Raw genomic sequence first — 18,691 nt, 5'->3', positions numbered from 1 at the left:
GAGTCAATCTGGGATCCAGTGTGGAGCACATGGACACTTTTAAGGCTTAAAGAACAAACCGATGATTCGATTAGATACTCGGCTCCATCTCTGGAGTCACGGCCACCAAAGCTTTGTTTCTGCTAACACTGTAAACATATACAAATGCACATTAATAGTTGTTACAGCAGAAAGAGAAAAAGAAGCGTCAAAGACAGGAAGGAGATCTGCTCCACTGTGGAGAGAGCTGCACAACTTTGTTCCTGCAGAATTGTCACACAGTCAAACTGATAATTCTTCATTTTTCATTGATAGTTAAACAGACTGGTTCTTATAGCTCTGAACGTGCTTCACAGCACAGCAGCAGCAATTGTGTGTTTCAGGAAGAAACAACGTTACAATAGAGCAGACTCTCCTGACACTGACAGACAACACTGCGTCTTTACATCAGTGCTGACCACGTCCTTCCAGTTTCATCTACATGAAGTATATATAAATAAAACAGCGCTGACTTCATGTCTTGTTCTAGGACCGGGACACCGACCTATTCTTGATGCTGATATTGAATAAGTGGTTGACTGGTGTGTGTGTGTACCTCTAAAGATGTCTCTATAGATGACAAATACATGACTGTATACATGAAACTGACAGCAAGACGTGGGAAGGACACGGAGGCAGAGTGAGAGTTACCCTCTGAGCACTGATGAAGAGTCTGTGGATTATACTGCCAGCCAGGCCCTGGCCTGCTCCTGTCACTACCACCTCTGGTTCCTCCAGCAGGGAGCTCACAAACCTAGAGACAACACACAATGTGGGAAATGTTACAATATTCCCACAAAACAAAACACTTAAATAAGAACATGTAAAACCTGAAGACACCAAAACTATAAATAAGACCACCAACATGAGCGAGAAAGAAACATCATCATCATCATCATTTATTTGTATAGCACTTTAAGAACACACCAGGCAGACCAAAGTGCTGAACAACACAGATCAAAACAACAACCAAATTAAAAATACCATAAAATCATTACATACAATAAAATAAATAAGAAGGTGTCAGTTTCCTACAGTTAAAAGCCAGGGAATAAAAATAGGTTTTCAATCTGGACTGAAAGACCTGCACTGATGACGCTTGTCTAATTTGGAGGAGAAGGTTATTCCAGAGCATCGGAGCCGCAATTGAAAAGGCACGGTCTCCTCTGCATTTCAGCCGCGACTTAGGGACCGACAGCAGCAGCTGCTCAGCTGAACGGAGCGAGCGAGGAGGAACATGTGGCTTCAGCAAGTCAGATAAGTACACAGGAGCCAGACCATTTAAAGATTTAAAAACCAATAAAAGGACCTTAAAACGAACCCTAAAATCAATGGGAAGCCAATGCAAGGAAGCCAGAACCGGAGTGATGTGATCGAATCTCCTACTACCGGTTAAAAATCGCGCCGCCGCGTTTTGCACTAACTGCAGGCGTGACAAGGTGAAAGGTGAAACGTGTGAACTGACTGTGATCCTTCAGACGGCGTCTTTGTGAAACGTTAACAGATTCATCGTGACAACCTGTTACTGACAAACTATCTATAGTGACGGTGAAGACGGTTACATGTTACCAACAGCACAAACAAAGCTGTCAGTGAGCGCAGCTCAAACTCTGCGACTCACTTCTTCAGTTCATCAGCAGCCTCTCCGCTGTCGTCCTCAGGAATGGAGAACTTGGCCTTGAGCGAGCGAGCTTGAGTGATGACTGTCTCCATGCTCAGCAGCTGGTTAATGAAATCCTGCACACAGGACAAGAACAACTGTCTGCTCAATCCTGACAGCATGAGACCCCAAGACTGTCACATTTATACACATACAGTGGGGCAAAAAAGTATTTAGTCAGCCACCGATTGTGCAAGTTCCCCCACTTAAAATGATGACAGAGGTCAGTAATTTGCACCAGAGGTACACTTCAACTGTGAGAGACAGAATGTGAAAAAAAAATCCATGAATCCACATGGTAGGATTTGTAAAGAATTTATTCGTAAATCAGGGTGGAAAATAAGTATTTGGTCACCTCAAACAAGGAAAATCTCTGGCTCTCACAGACCTGTAACGTCTTCTGTAAGAAGCTTTTCTGTCCCCCACTCGTTACCTGTATGAATGGCACCTGTTTGAACTCATCATCTGTATAAAAGACACCTGTCCACAGCCTCAAACAGTCAGACTCCAAACTCCGCCATGGCCAAGACCAAAGAGCTTTCGAAGGACACCAGGAAAAGTATTGTAGACCTGCACCAGACTGGGAAGAGTGAATCTACAATAGGCAAGCAGCTTGGTGTGAAAAAATCAACTGTGGGAGCAATCATCAGAAAATGGAAGACATACAAGACCACTGATAATCTCCCTCGATCTGGGGCTCCACGCAAGATCTCATCCCGTGGGGTCAAAATGATCATGAGAACGGTGAGCAAAGATCCCAGAACCACACGGGGGGACCTGGTGAATGACCTGCAGAGAGCTGGGACCAAAGTAACAAAGGTCACCATCAGTAACACACTACAACGGCAGGGAATCAAATCCCGCAGTGCCAGACGTGTTCCGCTGCTGAAGCCAGTGCATGTCCAGGCCCGTCTGAAGTTTGCCAGAGAGCACATGGATGATACAGCAGAGGATTGGGAGAATGTCATGTGGTCAGATGAAACCAAAGTAGAACTTTTTGGTATAAACTCAACTCGTCGTGTTTGGAGGAAGAAGAATACTGAGTTGCATCCCAAGAACACCATACCTACTGTGAAGCATGGGGGTGGAAACATCATGCTATGGGGCTGTTTTTCTGCCAAGGGGACAGGACGACTGATCCGTGTTAAGGACAGAATGAATGGGGCCATGTATCGTGAGATTTTGAGCCAAAACCTCCTTCCATCAGTGAGAACTTTGAAGATGAAACGAGGCTGGGTCTTCCAACATGACAATGATCCAAAACACACCGCCCGGGCAACAAAGGAGTGGCTCCGTAAGAAGCATTTGAAAGTCCTGGAGTGGCCTAGCCAGTCTCCAGACCTCAACCCCATAGAAAATCTGTGGCGGGAGTTGAAAGTCCGTGTTGCTCGGCGACAGCCCCAAAACATCACTGCTCTCGAGAAGATCTGCATGGAGGAATGGGCCAAAATACCAGCTACTGTGTGTGCAAACCTGGTAAAGACCTATAGTAAACGTTTGACCTCTGTTATTGCCAACAAAGGTTATGTTACAAAGTATTGAGTTGTATTCTTGTTATTGACCAAATACTTATTTTCCACCCTGATTTACCAATAAATTCTTTACAAATCCTACCATGTGGATTCATGGATTTTTTTTTCACATTCTGTCTCTCACAGTTGAAGTGTACCTCTGGTGCAAATTACTGACCTCTGTCATCATTTTAGGTGGGGGAACTTGCACAATCGGTGGCTGACTAAATACTTTTTTGCCCCACTGTACATGGTTTTTCCTACGTGGAACGTTATAGGCTGAGTCTCAGGGTGTAAAAGGCGTGTTTGGAGTCACAGTGGATACATGGCATACTTAAATGTACTTTGAGAAAGCCAAGAATACTTTTACACAACAAGACTGTCCAATCAAGCAAATATAACATGGTGGGGTTTAGCTGTGCAGCTGTACAGTGTTATTCAAAGAAAAGGGGCTGTATGGATACTGAGTGCTAGTGAGAAGAACATTTTTATATGTGAAGAAGTGATGATTGTTCTCAGACTTTAGGACAGTATTAAAGCAGGTGTTTAATGCACCTAACGTGTGATCAAACTCAATAATAACAATCTCAGTCTCTGTTTTCGATCACTGATAAACACATCCGATATCAGCAGAGTATAAAAGCTTTGAGCCCAGGTGGGAACAGCCGAAGGAATTACTTAGGTTTAGAAAAAAGTTAGCCATCACTGAGGAAGCACTGGAGTTTATTACTCCAGCTCCCACTACAATCCCACTGCACCACACCCCTGTTTTCATGGTTCAACCATCAACAGTCATAATAATTATCAGCCAAGTTCTCAGCCATGGTGCACACTGTCCAGTCTACGTACACCTCGTGTACAGCACATACTCAACTACAACACAAACACAGTTAACAATCAATCAATAATGTATTAAAAACAAAACTTTTTTGGGTGAATCTAATGATACTTTCTTTTAAACTGAATCATTTGTGGAAAGTCCGGTCGAGTTTTCACTGACCTCTAACTTCTTGTAGTCCTGGTTGGGGGACTGCAGGAGCTTGCTCGCTTGAACTGTAGCTTGCTGAATGGTTTTTTGCACTGATGGAATATCTTCAGCAGACTCTGAAAGAGAAGAAATGACAGTGTTTCCAGAGTGACAGAAAGCTGTGATTAAAAGAAAGACCTGCCACGTTTGTAACCTCAATTACTGTTAACATGAGAAAAAGCCTAAAATCGAGTAAACCTGCAAACTATTATCTTACTAATACAGATCCTTTTGAAATAAACAAAACCTTCACAACATTTTATAATAATCTTTACAGAGATTAAAACATATCCACAAAGTCTTGATGGATTATTATTGGAGTTAATTAATCCAGCTATTTCAGAGGATCACAGAACACATCTGCAAATAGAAACTAAGCCTTTTGTCCAGGAATATACCCACATGTGCTTTGGCACAAGGAAAAACTCCCTTTAAACAGGAAGAAGCCTTCAGCAGAGCCAGGCTCAGGGAGGGGCGGGGCCATCTGCAATAACCGAGTACAATAACCTCAGTTTGATCTGAATTAAGAAGCAGAAAGTTAGCGGCCATCCAGGTCTTTGTGTCTTTAAGACATTCCTGCAGTTTAACCCATTGGTGTGTGTTATCTGGCTTCATGGACAGATAGAGCTGGGTGTCATCTGCATAGCAGTGTAAATGTATGCTATGTCTTCTAATGATGCTGCCTAAGGGAAGCATGTATAATGTAAACAGAATTGGTCCTAGCACTGAACCCTGTGGAACTCCATAATTAACCTCAGTGTGTGAAGAGGACTCTCCATTTACATGCACAAACTGGAGTCTATTAGATAGATATGATACAAACCTTCACACATTCACGTGTTATCAGCACGGAGCGTCTCTGTCAACCTCTGGAAGTAAAGCTTTTAGTAAGTGTCATAAGATCAAAATACATTTTTTAAAGACGTGAAACGAGGACATTATTGTTGTGTCCAAGCTATGTTTTGTATTTTGTAGTCCAGACTTAATCAGAATTAATTTGCATACAACCTGGACATGCACCAAAGCATTTCTGACCTGCTGAAACATTCTGGGATATTATAGAATAAATGAAAACTAGCTTTCTGGTTTAATTAGAGAAAAGGTCTGAGTATCACAGTAGGATGTTAGCTGATTGAGGTTTCTCCAAAGTACTAGAAAACTCTCCTCAGTGATGTCCTTACTAGTGTCTCTCATTGGCTGTCTCTAGACTCAGAACTGGTCTTAGCAGTATACCGTCAACTTAGAGACGATCCAGAAACTAAGACCTGTTATAATTATACGTGAACTCTCATTAGCTAAATTAATGGTTGCACTGCAGGTGTCAGGGAACAACAGCAACACGACTGAAAGATCTTTAGCTTCTTCTAAAAACCAAATCAAATTATGCCCTGCTCCAGATGTGACAGTCTGAAGACGAAATCTAGACTTTTCTGTATCCTGGAATAATTATCAATTTATTGTGTGTAGAATAAAATAAAGAGTGGGTTTTATCTGATTTCTGATCATTACTGGAGAAAACTTGACTGAAAGAAATTCATGCTGGGGAAACTTTCCAGGCTCCTTTCACAGTGAGGGTTGGGTAGCTAGTTAGAGTAAACAAACTAAATCACATTTACCTGCATTTTAACACCAGGGTCATGTTCTACCCATCATGCCTACGCAGCCCTGAAAATATCACGTGTCCATCTCTGATACTTATAAGAGCTCAAAACTGGCCCAAACCCTGATGGAGTCCAAGGGCCTGCAGTGCAGAACACATCTTGAGCCCAAATCAATCAGAATCAGAATCAGAATACTTTATTGATCCCCGGGGGAAATTATTTTTTGTTACAGTGCTCCATTATAAACCAACATTAAGACAAGACAGACAATACGCTAACTAAGAATAGTACAATATATACATATATATACATGCATACATAAGTCACTCATAAATAAATAGCTGAAAAAGAAACATGTGCAGTAAATCTTGGGAGGCTCAGGATTTGGGCTTTTTCTGCAGCTCATGGGCTGCATTCACTGAACCGACCACAAACTCATCTGTGCACCAAAGTACACAGTGAGACGTCCTTTACCCTCACATCACTGGACACTTCCAGGTTCTGGGTTCCAGTCACTCTATACCAGTGGTGCCCAAATCTTTTTGCATCACAGCTGTGATACAGAACGGCTGTGTGGGCGGAGCCTGTTTCGCTTCAGTGCCGGAAAAAAGGGGTTGTATTTTGATGTAATGACTGTGTCGATGCAATCAGTCATTACATCACTCAGCTCAGGACTGAGCTGTGTAGACGCCAGCGTGTATCATACAGTGCGTCCACTTGCAGCCCTCCTCGTTTCCCAGTCGTCCCGCCCCCATCTGCACATCCCCACACAGTCCTCACGTTTCACAGTCAGTGATTGTAAAGAGTTCCTCTGCAGTGGCTCTGCCAGGAGCCTGTCTGCAGAAGTCATTCCTTTGTCACTATCAGTGGCTTTATCCACCTGCAGAGGAAAGCAGCTAGCATGCACCTTATCATTAAGCACTCGATAGGCAACTTTACAGGGGCAGAGCACAGACGCAGTTTTAGCAGAGACACTGTTGAGCACGACAGTTTAGAAGTGTGTGTCTGAAAAAGCCCTCTGACTTGTCTTTGTGCTCTGGATGTTTGGCGTCTTAGCTTGTTAAGCTTTAAACTGTCACAAACTTGCACTTTAAGACAGACACGCTGCGGCCTCTCCTCATCACCCACCGCTGCGCAGGTATGCTTCATCTTATCTTCTTTAGTTTGGAAACATATTTGGTGATGCTTCATCCTCTGCTTTGTGTTTGTGTGCGAGCCCCGTCAAAAGCCTGTGCATTATGCTGGCAGCGTCCAAGATTTCTACTTTTTTATTCATGCAGCTTCTGGTTTTTTTTCTCCATTAACATCTCGGGTTGCATTTCATTTTTTTAGTACTTATTTTAATATCTTTAGTTTTTTGTATTTCGGTCTTACTGTAATTTACCTGCTGTGGGCTCAGAGTTATTTTCCCTGATTTTATTTCATATAAACGTGTTTTTCAACCAAACGGTGAGGACTTACCTTCTTCCTTTAACTTCTGAATAGTTGCATGAAGTATACAGGGCAGGAGGTGACGGGCCAGGTCTGCAGGTTTCTGCATCGCCATGTAGTGCAGAACCTAAAGACAAACCCCCAAAAAGTTTAGTTTGCCTGGCTTCTGTTTTCCTTTTGCTCTTTCAGATCAACAGAATATTTTTGCACAGCCAACAGGCTGCCTCTGAAGAAGACTCCAGATAAACGGTGACCTTTCTCTATGATGGTTATTCACAGAGGGACCAGTCATACCCAGATCTTTAAATCTGTCATAAGACTATCAGTGAGCATTATTTTTAACTTTCTCTTTTTGGATAAACAATGTCTTTAAAAGACAGGCAACATTTTCAGTGATGGTGCAAACTGGAGCTCCGAGCTCTGCTTTCATATGTGCAGGAAGAACATGCAAACGCTTGGCAGGGACCTGCCCGGGTCCAAATCCAGGACCCTCTTTGGGTGAGGAAACAACTAACCCCAGTTACTGTTTGTCCCTTTCCCATAAAGCCGACCGGATCATTAATAGAAGCTGGTTTAAAGTTGTTCTTCATTTAACACCATCACACCACAGAGAGCTGCTGTGTGTCAGTTAAACATCGTGTGTGACAGCATCAGATCCTTTTTCATCAACATGTGAAAATGCTTCAACATGTCTGTGAGCACAGATCTGTGTTAAACTGACTTCTCCAACATACATGAGCCAAAACGGTCCCATGGCAGAAGCGGATCCTGAAAATCAGCAGAAACATTCATGAAAACACTTTGTGATCCACTTAGTAAACACGTTTGGCTTAAAAACACACATGCGGCAAAACGAACGACCTGCTTCAGACCTTCTCGGCCTCCTTGGTGTCATCAAAAAGTCTTTTTTGGCGTCGTGCAGGTGTGACCCTGGCAGTCTCCCAAGCCTCCACCCACATGTTGCCTGGGATCTTCATCCTGGGACTGAGTGTCCCGGTCACCATCGTGTTGCCCTTCTCATCAACCACTTCCTCTTCTACGTAATCCCGAGGTGAATACCAGCGCACAAAATCCTCCAGGACACAGCCGGGGTTGGCTGCCTGTGGACAGAGACACAAACTCGTACTTTAAATGAAGTAATGTGTAAATATATTCACTGACACCTCATACTGGCACTGACGACTCGAACAGGGCCCACTCACGACACCACTGCATTCATGGACCCAAGCACACCAGGCTGTCACTGAACATAAAATGTCATTTAGGCATCAAAACGATTTCCTTCTGTTCAGGACTGGAAGTAAATACGTGTGATCTGGCAACAAAAATGTTTTACTTTTTTGTGTAAGAGTAAATCTGAAAATCTATGAATAACAAATCAATTGTATTTTAGTATTAAAACCAGTTCAGACTGAATAAAGAGCTCGTCCACACTGGATCAGAAACATGGTGGGAATAACCAACACTGTAGATTCAGGGCAGCTGCAGCATGACTTACACTGTGTGCTGGTCATTATCACTGCATTACTGCCTCAGGTCTGCAGGTCTCTGCAAAGACAAGGTTCAAATAACCTCTGAAGATGATTTATAAAACTGCAATGAGCTGTTTGAAAACTGACGACCACGTGATCGTCTGGTGATCAGAGGTTTCTGCACTCACGTAGCTTCTCCCAGCATGACTGCATCCATCATGCCACACGTGTCAGTGACAGAGTCACAGCTTTCCACAGCGTAGGCTGATCAACAGTCCTCTTATTCCACACTAGTTTACTTGTAAAAGCCTACATGACATTTTTTATTAATATCCCATTCATTAACTGCACAGAGAAGACGTCGTTTTCTTTAAGCTAACAGTATTATTAAAGTTCTTCATGACTGGGCCCAGTGTCCTCTTTATGGTCACCCTACCACAGCGGTACTCTCTGTGACTACTGTGTGTGTGTGTGACTGCACAGTTATGTTCACTGCAGGCAGTTCACACACACACACAAAACATCCTGAACAGTAAAACTAGCAGACATGTAGCAACTCGAGGGCACACTGACGCTAATGTGTGTATAAGAATTTCTTTTATTTATGTATTATTCATATTATGTTATTGTATAATGCCTTGGTGCCACTGGATTTTAGCATGTCTCACACTCATGCAGTTACACAGATGGTGGGAGTCTGGTAAGGAAGTTGGGGGGAAGCAGAACTCCACAGGAAGAATCTTTTGTCTCTTCGAGGACTCTGGGAGGTAGCAAGGGAGTGTGGACCTTAAGGTGTGAAACAGCTGTGCACTGCCTTTTGTTCCTGAAGAAGGTTTTTAACTGAGAGCCATGCTAGGCTCAGGGAGACTCTGCTGACCGTCTGCCCCGCGGTCATGCAGGCTCTCCACCAAGCTTGGTTTTCTGTTCTTTGTTTTGATTAAAGAATGTTAGCTACCGCTCGTCTGCAGGCTTTATTTAATGGAAAACTTCCACAACATGTGGCTAATGCTGAAGGCTAACGGGTGGCTGTAGCTCATTAGCAGGTCATCTACTGATCAGAAGGTCGTGGTTCAATCCCTGGTTCCTCCAGTCTGCAGGCCAAGTATCCTTAGCCAAGATACTAACCCCAAGCTGCTCTCTGATGTGTCCGTCTAAGTGTGGATGTTAGACAGGAAGCACTAAGAAACTTAGGAGACAGCTGACCCAGAGTGTGTCCGACTCACTTTGAAGGACTCCATGTCAGATAGCAGACAGGCACTCTGCATCCGAGCACGCAGGTGGGTACCTTCAGCTGATGTGCCCAGTTTGGTCAGTACCTCTGACTGCTCTGCTAACAGGTCCTCTGTCATTGGAGCAGGTTCCTGAAAATGAAACATGACGCACAGATATCAGACTCAGTCAGCTTCAGCTGAGCTTAATGACATTTCTGTGAACCACTTATATGAGATCTGCTTTCATGGTTTTGTCACACAAAGGCCGCCTCTGTACTGTTACAACCGCTTTCTTTTAGTTCTAATTATTAACTGCAGGTCTTTGAACATGGAGCGAGTGGGGTTGGGTTAACTCTGACTCTAAACTGCCCACAGGTGTGAATGAGAGCATAAATCAGAGGTGTCCAACTCCAGGCCTCGAGGGCCGGTGTCCTGCAGGTTTTAGATGTGTCCTTGATCCAACACAGCTGATTTCAATGGCTAAATGACCTCCTCAACGTGTCTTGGGTTAGGGCTATCCTTTGTTGCTAGTTAGCCTGACCTGTATCCCCAATGTTAAGTTTGTACATTGTATCTATGGTCGATTAGGTCATCTCAGTTGCAGGCAACCAACAAATAAAGCTTATCCTTATCGTGGAAGTTCTCCAGAGGCTGAACTAATCATCTAATTCAGGTGTGTTGACACAGGGTGAGATCTGCAGGACGCCGGCCCTCGAGGCCTGGAGTTGCCCACCCCTGGGTTAAATGTTTGTCTGTCTCTCTGTGTTCGCCCTGCGACTGGCGACCTGTCCAGGGTGAACCCCGCCTCTCGCCCTATGGTATGGGATAGGCTCCACCCCATGTGACCCGACTATTATTTTCAACATGCTGTATTTGGAATAAATAACAGCATATGATGTGTTTGCACAGTGAGGCAGTGACTCTGACCTGTGTGACGGGAACATAGAGAGGCTCTGCAGAGTTGAGCAGAGTCATGTTGTTGTGGGGGTGCAGCCTGCCCTCAGCTCTGCCCTCAGCTTGTGTCGCCTCAGTCTCGCCCTGGTCACTCAGGCACTCGAAGAATTCCTCCTCGCTGTCACTCCACGAGTCCCAGGATTTTCCTTGAGACATCTCTCTTGTTGAACTGGAAGCACTGGTTGCACACTCTGGTCCTTGGCGGCTCTTCTGGCAGGCACCTGAGACCCTGTGTTCCTTTTCTTTCCCCTCGGGTACCTTGTGAGATTCATCTCTGGCCTTCTTCCTTTCGATACAACAATTCAGCATCTGTCCAGGAACAAAAACTCTTTTCACACATGGAAACATAACACTGCTACTTGTGTTCAACAGACAACACGACATAAACAGGTGTTTGGGAGTTTGAAGATGCTGTATCACACTGAGCATCAGCTCTCAGAATTCATTTTTCTCTTTATCACCTAAACATCGTTCCAATTATCAAAGTTAACACAACACTTTTGATAAACCACTGGAATTAAAGTTGCAAGTCTACAAATGTGCATGATGTTGTTTTTTGTCTTTTAAATCGTTCAATTAGTCCTTGCACTGTGTGGCTACCTGGAACTTCTGATGCAAAAGACAACAGCGAAGATCAGGAGCTCCACCTGCCAGCCTGCAGATTAGGAAGCACAGAGATGGATATGAGTGAACACCAGTGTGTTAACAGAGAAACAAATACTGCTTAAACAATTTCAAGCAAAGTTTTAGTTAGAGCACGGCACAAACACTGCAGGGGCTTTTGTACCTGGTATTATGTACTTGGAGTTGGATTTTTACATTTTGGTCATTTGTCTGTTATTAGAGACGGACGGAGATCCAACATGACTGACAACAACACCAAAGCCCGATTCTAAAGTGTCAGCTCAGCTGGTCAGCTGAAGCTGGACAAAGTACAGACATCCAGCATTTGACTTTATTTATATGGCACAGGATAAGAACCACAGAGTGCTTCACAATAATATGAAACAGCACAAATCTAGTTCAAAGCCAGGCTAAATAAATGAGTCTCAAGCTGCTGTTTATAAAAATACAGTGGGGCAAAGAAGTGTTTAGTCAGCCACCGATTGTGCAAGTTCCCCCACTTAAAATGATGACAGAGGTCAGTAATTTGCACCAGAGGTACACTTCAACTGTGAGAGACAGAATGTGAAACAAAAATCCATGAATCCACATGGTAGGATTTGTAAAGAATTTATTGGTAAATCAGGGTGGAAAATAAGTATTTGGTCAATAACAAGAATACAACTCAATACTTTGTAACATAACCTTTGTTGGCAATAACAGAGGTCAAACGTTTACTATAGGTCTTTACCAGGTTTGCACACACAGTAGCTGGTATTTTGGCCCATTCCTCCATGCAGATCTTCTCGAGAGCAGTGATGTTTTGGGGCTGTCGCCGAGCAACACGGACTTTCAACTCCCGCCACAGATTTTCTATGGGGTTGAGGTCTGGAGACTGGCTAGGCCACTCCAGGACTTTCAAATGCTTCTTACGGAGCCACTCCTTTGTTGCCCGGGCGGTGTGTTTTGGATCATTGTCATGTTGGAAGACCCAGCCTCGTTTCATCTTCAAAGTTCTCACTGATGGAAGGAGGTTTTGGCTCAAAATCTCACGATACATGGCCCCATTCATTCTGTCCTTAACACGGATCAGTCGTCCTGTCCCCTTGGCAGAAAAACAGCCCCATAGCATGATGTTTCCACCCCCATGCTTCACAGTAGGTATGGTGTTCTTGGGATGCAACTCAGTATTCTTCTTCCTCCAAACACGACGAGTTGAGTTTATACCAAAAAGTTCTACTTTGGTTTCATCTGACCACATGACATTCTCCCAATCCTCTGCTGTATCATCCATGTGCTCTCTGGCAAACTTCAGACGGGCCTGGACATGCACTGGCTTCAGCAGCGGAACACGTCTGGCACTGCGGGATTTGATTCCCTGCCGTTGTAGTGTGTTACTGATGGTGACCTTTGTTACTTTGGTCCCAGCTCTCTGCAGGTCATTCACCAGGTCCCCCCGTGTGGTTCTGGGATCTTTGCTCACCGTTCTCATGATCATTTTGACCCCACGGGATGAGATCTTGCGTGGAGTCCCAGATCGTGGGAGATTATCAGTGGTCTTGTATGTTTTCCATTTTCTGATGATTGCTCCCACAGTTGATTTTTTCACACCAAGCTGCTTGCCTATTGTAGATTCACTCTTCCCAGTCTGGTGCAGGTCTACAATACTTTTCCTGGTGTCCTTCGAAAGCTCTTTGGTCTTGGCCATGGCGGAGTTTGGAGTCTGACTGTTTGAGGCTGTGGACAGGTGTCTTTTATACAGATGATGAGTTCAAACAGGTGCCATTCATACAGGTAACGAGTGGGGGACAGAAAAGCTTCTTACAGAAGACGTTACAGGTCTGTGAGAGCCAGAGATTTTCCTTGTTTGAGGTGACCAAATACTTTATTTTCCACCCTGATTTACGAATAAATTCTTTACAAATCCTACCATGTGGATTCATGGATTTTTTTTTCACATTCTGTCTCTCACAGTTGAAGTGTACCTCTGGTGCAAATTACTGACCTCTGTCATCATTTTAAGTGGGGGAACTTGCACAATCGGTGGCTGACTAAATACTTTTTTGCCCCACTGTAAATGCAATCAAGGCAACATAATGATGGAGGCAAAGCACTCCACAGCCTGGGGGCCCCCGCTCTGACAAATCCATCTCCTCTGGTCTCAAAATGTGTTTCCACAAATGTTTGCAAATAGGTTCTGCTCTTCCATGAACTCCATTGAGATCCCGACTGAAATCGGCTGATGCCAATATCTGCTGAGTGTTGGCCACGAATAAAGCAGCAATAACAGAGTTCAACGAGAACAACAACTTTTCATTATCACTTATTCTTCACTCTCTCCACAGCTGACGGACCAACAGCAGCACACAGAGGACAGTGGTACCAGATACTTTGTATGCCGTCACCATCTGACAGCAGGCAGAGGAGCTGCAGGGCTGAAAATATATCCTCAACCTCAGGTTCAACTAACGAACTGACCCAGTCACAGACTTCCAGGGAGGCTTTGGAGTATCATTCCCAAGTTCAAGCACAGCCCCTAGAGTCCCACTTCTTAGAAAGGGAAACCGCTACTGTAGTCTGCTTATCCCGAGGTGGGAAACCAGGACAGTCCAACAACATCCACAGACTCAGTGGGACTCGCACCTCCAGCCCAGGAGTCCTGCCACCAAAGAGTCATGTAACTCGTCACAGACCTCGCCAATTAATATCAAATCAAATATCAGCTGGTTCAGTCCCAACTGATGGTCTCATTATTCAGGTTTCACACAACAAACGTCTCATGATGGGTAAAAACAACGAGCTCTCTCAAGACTTTTGCAAAACATGCTGGTGGCAGTGGTCACAGTAGAACTACTGAAGGTTCCAGCGCACTTTTGGTAAAGTGGAAAGAATATTATTTCACCATAAATGGGCCACGAGATTTCACACAGACCAGTGAAAAGAATTATCAGAAGAGTCAAGGCCCAGTTATGAAGAGCCACAGAAAGGCCTGGAATCAGCAGGTACGACTGTTTCAAAGAAAACTATATGTGCGCAAGAGCCACAGAAAAAAAGAGAAGCGTGAAGTGTGTTTAAAGTTTGCTGAACAAGTCTGTGAAACGCTGGCAGAATATTATCATCTGCATTCATAAAGTATCCACAGGCGTCTTTGCCTGCTCTCCTGTACACTCATGAGTTCACACCTACCTGCCCCTCTAACACCATCGTTACATTTGCTGATGATGCGACAATCATCAGTGGAGAAGACGGCGAACAGGCAGGAGGTTAAAAACCTGACAGGCTGCTGCAATGAACACAACCGTCTGCTCAGCGCCATCAAAACTAAGGAGATGTGACCTCAGCAGAGGGAAACACGTTCCTCTCCACATCAAGCAGACTGTGTTCAGCGAGTGTCCTCGTTCCTGGGGACTCACGTAGCTGAGGACCTCTCATGGTCCAAAGTCAAAGACTCCACCTCAGGATGCTGAGGAGGAGGAACCACCATCTGGAGAAGAAAGTCTTGGTGGCTTTTTTACCACAGCACCATAGTGTGTCCCCACCTACTGCTAACAGCTTGGTATGCTAACTGCTCGGTGGGTCATTAAGACAGCACAGAAGAATAGTGCCTGTCCCTTTCCTTCCCTGGAGGACATGGTCAGCACTCGCTGTCTCAGGAGAGCCAATCAAATCTCATCTCATCCTGGACAGCACCTGTTCAAGAAACAGGACAGCCAGGCTAAGAAAACAGCTTTTCCCCTGGACCATCGATCACTGAACACTAAGCTCAGTGAACGGACCGAGTGAGCCTCCCTCCTACCTGAGACAGTCCTGTGTAACATTCAGTAGAATGTTCACTAATGCTGCCAAATGTAAGCTTACATCTAATACAAAACACCAGCATAACACGGGACAATTACACCCTCCCTCCATGGCTGCTGCCATCCAACCAGTGCAATACTCCTCTGGTTAAATGGTAAATGGACTGGTTCTTATATAGCGCTTTTCTACTCTTCTGAGCACTAAAAGCACTTTACACAACTTGTGCATTCACCCATTCGCACAAGCACATTTTTCTAGGTGCTTTCTAAGTAACATTCTCTCTCACACACACACACTCCAATGAATGCATCGGCGAGCAATTTGGGGTTAGTATCTTGCCCAAGGATATTTGGCATGCAGACTGGGGGAAGCCAGGAATTGAACCACCAACCTTCCGATCAGTAGACGACCCGCTCTACTGCCTGAGCTGCAGCCACCCTATTTTATTGCCATTTTATTCAGTTTGACGAATGAATGATGAGTGTAAGCAGGTAAGAATGTATGTAAGCTCTGCTCCAGTGTAATGCATAGGTACAACAATACGCTTTAACTTTAACATAGTTTGGTCACATAATTCAATTCAATTCAATAAAACTTTATTGATCCTGAAGGCTGACCCCGATGGAAATTGGGTTAAGGCTGCCGACCTTTGCCAGCGCCATCTTACCCTTCTGACCATACATACATGACACAAACATCACATGGGGAAGACAGGTCAGAGAGGTGTAACAATGGAAAATGCACCACATGAGGAAAGATAAGGAGAAAAAAATAACTCCCCCCAGACTGAGCTCCAACAGGGAGATCAGTTTGAGAACAGAAAAAAAACACCTCTGCACATGAAACAACTCTTAATACACGAAAGAAACACATGACAAGCAACAGGGATGGGTAAAGGGTGAGAGACAGCCAGTGTAGACAGCACATCCGGGCCTGCGTGCGCTGGTCTCCTTGATCCACCGTCAGCATCGGAGGGGAATAAGCGTCGAAGGCGTTTGGAGGGGGGAGGAGTGTACATCTGCATGTGTATATATATGTCTGTGTAAGCGTGTGCGTGTCCAGAGTTCAGCTGAGACAGTGTCCTCCTCCCTGCCAGGCTAAGTAAACAGTCTTCCAGCCAACCCAGGTGGCCTTGCATGGAGTGGGAAGAACAGTCTAAACACAGTCGTTATCAGGGAGTTGTTGTTCGGCCCCAGCCTTGAGCCCACGGCTGGGGCCGAAGGGGTATCCGCATAAGTGATGGAAGTTTTTACTTTAGTGCGAACAGCTCATATGAATTTCAAAGCTGTTCTAACACTCCGACACTGGTCTCTCAATCTCCCGTTGGAGAGCCGTGAGCTTCTCCATGATGTTATCAAACTTGCGCTCCGTGATGTTGTCATTCTTGTGCTCAGAGAGCCGATTCTGAGAACTCACGACTGTTAACTCAAAAGACACGACGTCGTAGTCTCACTCCAAGCGCTTTATTTGTTACGCCATTTTTCTCCACACCAACAACAACCCTTCGCAGGCAACAGTACTCTCGCAGTATAACAGAAAATAACAAGTTAACAACGACCACAGTGAGCTTCTCCAAGATGTGATCCAATTTGCACTCAGAAGTCTTATTCTGAGTATTCACAGCAGCCGTAAGCTTCTCCAAGATCTTATCCATGCTGCACTCAATGAGCTCATTTTGAGAAACTCACGCCTCTTCCCATCGTTTGAATCCCAGCGGGCAGCCTTGTGGGGGTTTGAACAGCTGGTTCCGCTTTCTTAATTCTTCGATAAGTCAGGGCCAAGCCAGCTCCGATCAGCAAGAACCCTGTTATCATGGTTCCGAATAGGTAGATATCTTCAGCACTCAGGCTCACCCGAGCCCAGACTTCTCGTTGAGAAAGGGGTGTCAATTGCATTCAGGGACCAGTTGATCAAATCCATAATTCCTCTTTTAGGTTTTAGAGAACAGACTGTGAGAGAGTGTTCCAGGGAAAAGTAATACAAAAAACACGAGACTAGACAAGGACACAAGAGGCTAAGCAGGGAAGCTAAGGGAGAGGAGAAAAGTGCGACTGCCTTTGTTAAGAGCAAAACTCTTTGAATGCTGTAAACACACCGTGTTTGGGTGGCTGCATCCCAAAAACACCACAGCAACACTGAAGTCTGGAGGTGGGAGCATTATGATTTTGATGTTCCCAAAAAAATGTGTGATTGCTTAGAAAAGTTATGCATAAAAACTTTATAACAAGCTGCAAAAGGGACTGAGCCATTAAACATAACTCCAGGAAGGATGAATGGAGACATTGTTGATTAAAATCTGCTGCCATCTACCAGGATGATGAAGATGAAACAAGGATGGATGTTTCAGCAAGACCATGATCTCAAACACAGCCAATGGAAACTGTTGGTTTCAGAGAAATCAAGTAAAGCTGCTGGAACGGCCCAGCCAATCACCTGAGCCGAATCTGTGGGAAGGATCCACGGAGCATTCGGGATTTAGAGACCGTTTGTGTGGTGAGTGGGTCAAAGTCATGAGCAATGATGGGACTGGTTTCTCCATACAGACGCTGCCATGAACTGTCATCACCAACATTTGTATAAAGTAATAAATAAATGTCTGTGTGTTTAATGTCCCTGTGTTACCGACATCTGGTGATAATTTCACATCAAAGCACCTTTAGAAATATATTTGCTTAGAGAACTGCTGACGTGTTCAATACATATTTTAAGGATGGGTATTGATAAGATTTTCACGATTCCGATTCCATTTTCGATTCTGTTTAACGATTCGATTCTTTATCGATTCTTTTTAAAAAAGGAGAACACTAAGGTCGATTAGCTTTGAACTTTGTTTTATATCTTCTCTTTGAACAAGATAGAAATTTAGGAGTAACATGGCCTTACAAACCCAACAGTGAGATCTTAAGAGATCCACAGCCTACGGCTCTTCAATGGGGTGTCCCAGGGTCCCCAGGAAAAAAAATTGTAAATGTTCTTCTGTAGCAATAACAAAGTATAACATAAATTATTCTGTAGCAATTACACAAGAATATCCAGAAATGTCCCTGCCTACAATTAAACACATTCACTTACCGAAAATCGGGGGCATCTGCTGTGGCAAATGGGTGCAAGCCTTTGACCACAAACTGAGTCACTGCTCGGTGACATTCGTCTATCCTGGCCTGAAAGGAGACGCTGCCGGTAGACTGCAGCGAGAGCTGCCAGCATCTGAGCCAGACTCTGTCTCTCATCATGGTCACTAAATGCACAGTAATGGTTTTGTAATAAGGCAGATCGCGCTAACATAATATGCACTGTTAGCTGATTATTTACCTGCCGCATTAACGGGAGAGGACGTGCAAACGTTACCGCTGCTGCTGGGTTGAGATTCACGAGTCCGGAGGGGAATTAAAAACACGACATTCA

The 18,691-nt window shown here is 44.4% G+C and overlaps 1 protein-coding gene across 7 annotated transcripts in view; it reads right to left on the bottom strand.

The window, feature by feature from the left end:
* The window catches only part of LOC146662851 (rab3 GTPase-activating protein catalytic subunit-like), a 59,108-nt gene that overhangs the window by 7,030 nt on the left and 33,387 nt on the right, over positions 1–18,691 (bottom strand). For 4 of the 7 annotated variants that reach the window (XM_085415414.1, XM_085415410.1, XM_085415411.1 and 1 more), the window contains 8 exons: positions 11,486–11,540; positions 10,859–11,194; positions 9,944–10,081; positions 8,121–8,348; positions 7,279–7,375; positions 4,190–4,293; positions 1,640–1,755; positions 670–772 (listed from right to left, as the gene is read on the bottom strand). In XM_085415414.1, coding sequence (XP_085271540.1) covers positions 670–772; positions 1,640–1,755; positions 4,190–4,293; positions 7,279–7,375; positions 8,121–8,348; positions 9,944–10,081; positions 10,859–11,194; positions 11,486–11,540 — 1,177 coding nt within the window. Of the gene's footprint in view, positions 1–669; positions 773–1,639; positions 1,756–4,189; positions 4,294–5,039; positions 5,086–7,278; positions 7,376–8,120; positions 8,349–9,943; positions 10,082–10,858; positions 11,195–11,485; positions 11,541–18,691 lie in introns of those variants that run through there. The other 3 variants (XM_085415412.1, XM_085415415.1, XM_085415416.1) reach the window with 3 other exon arrangements.

Source organism: Rhamphochromis longiceps, linkage group LG8, assembly GCF_057381845.1.
Source record: "Rhamphochromis longiceps isolate RC_006_pf linkage group LG8, R_longiceps_female_GT1.1, whole genome shotgun sequence".
NCBI lineage: Eukaryota > Metazoa > Chordata > Actinopteri > Cichliformes > Cichlidae > Rhamphochromis > Rhamphochromis longiceps.
Note: the sequence above shows the minus strand (reverse complement) of the source record. Positions and strands in the feature narration are given on the sequence as shown.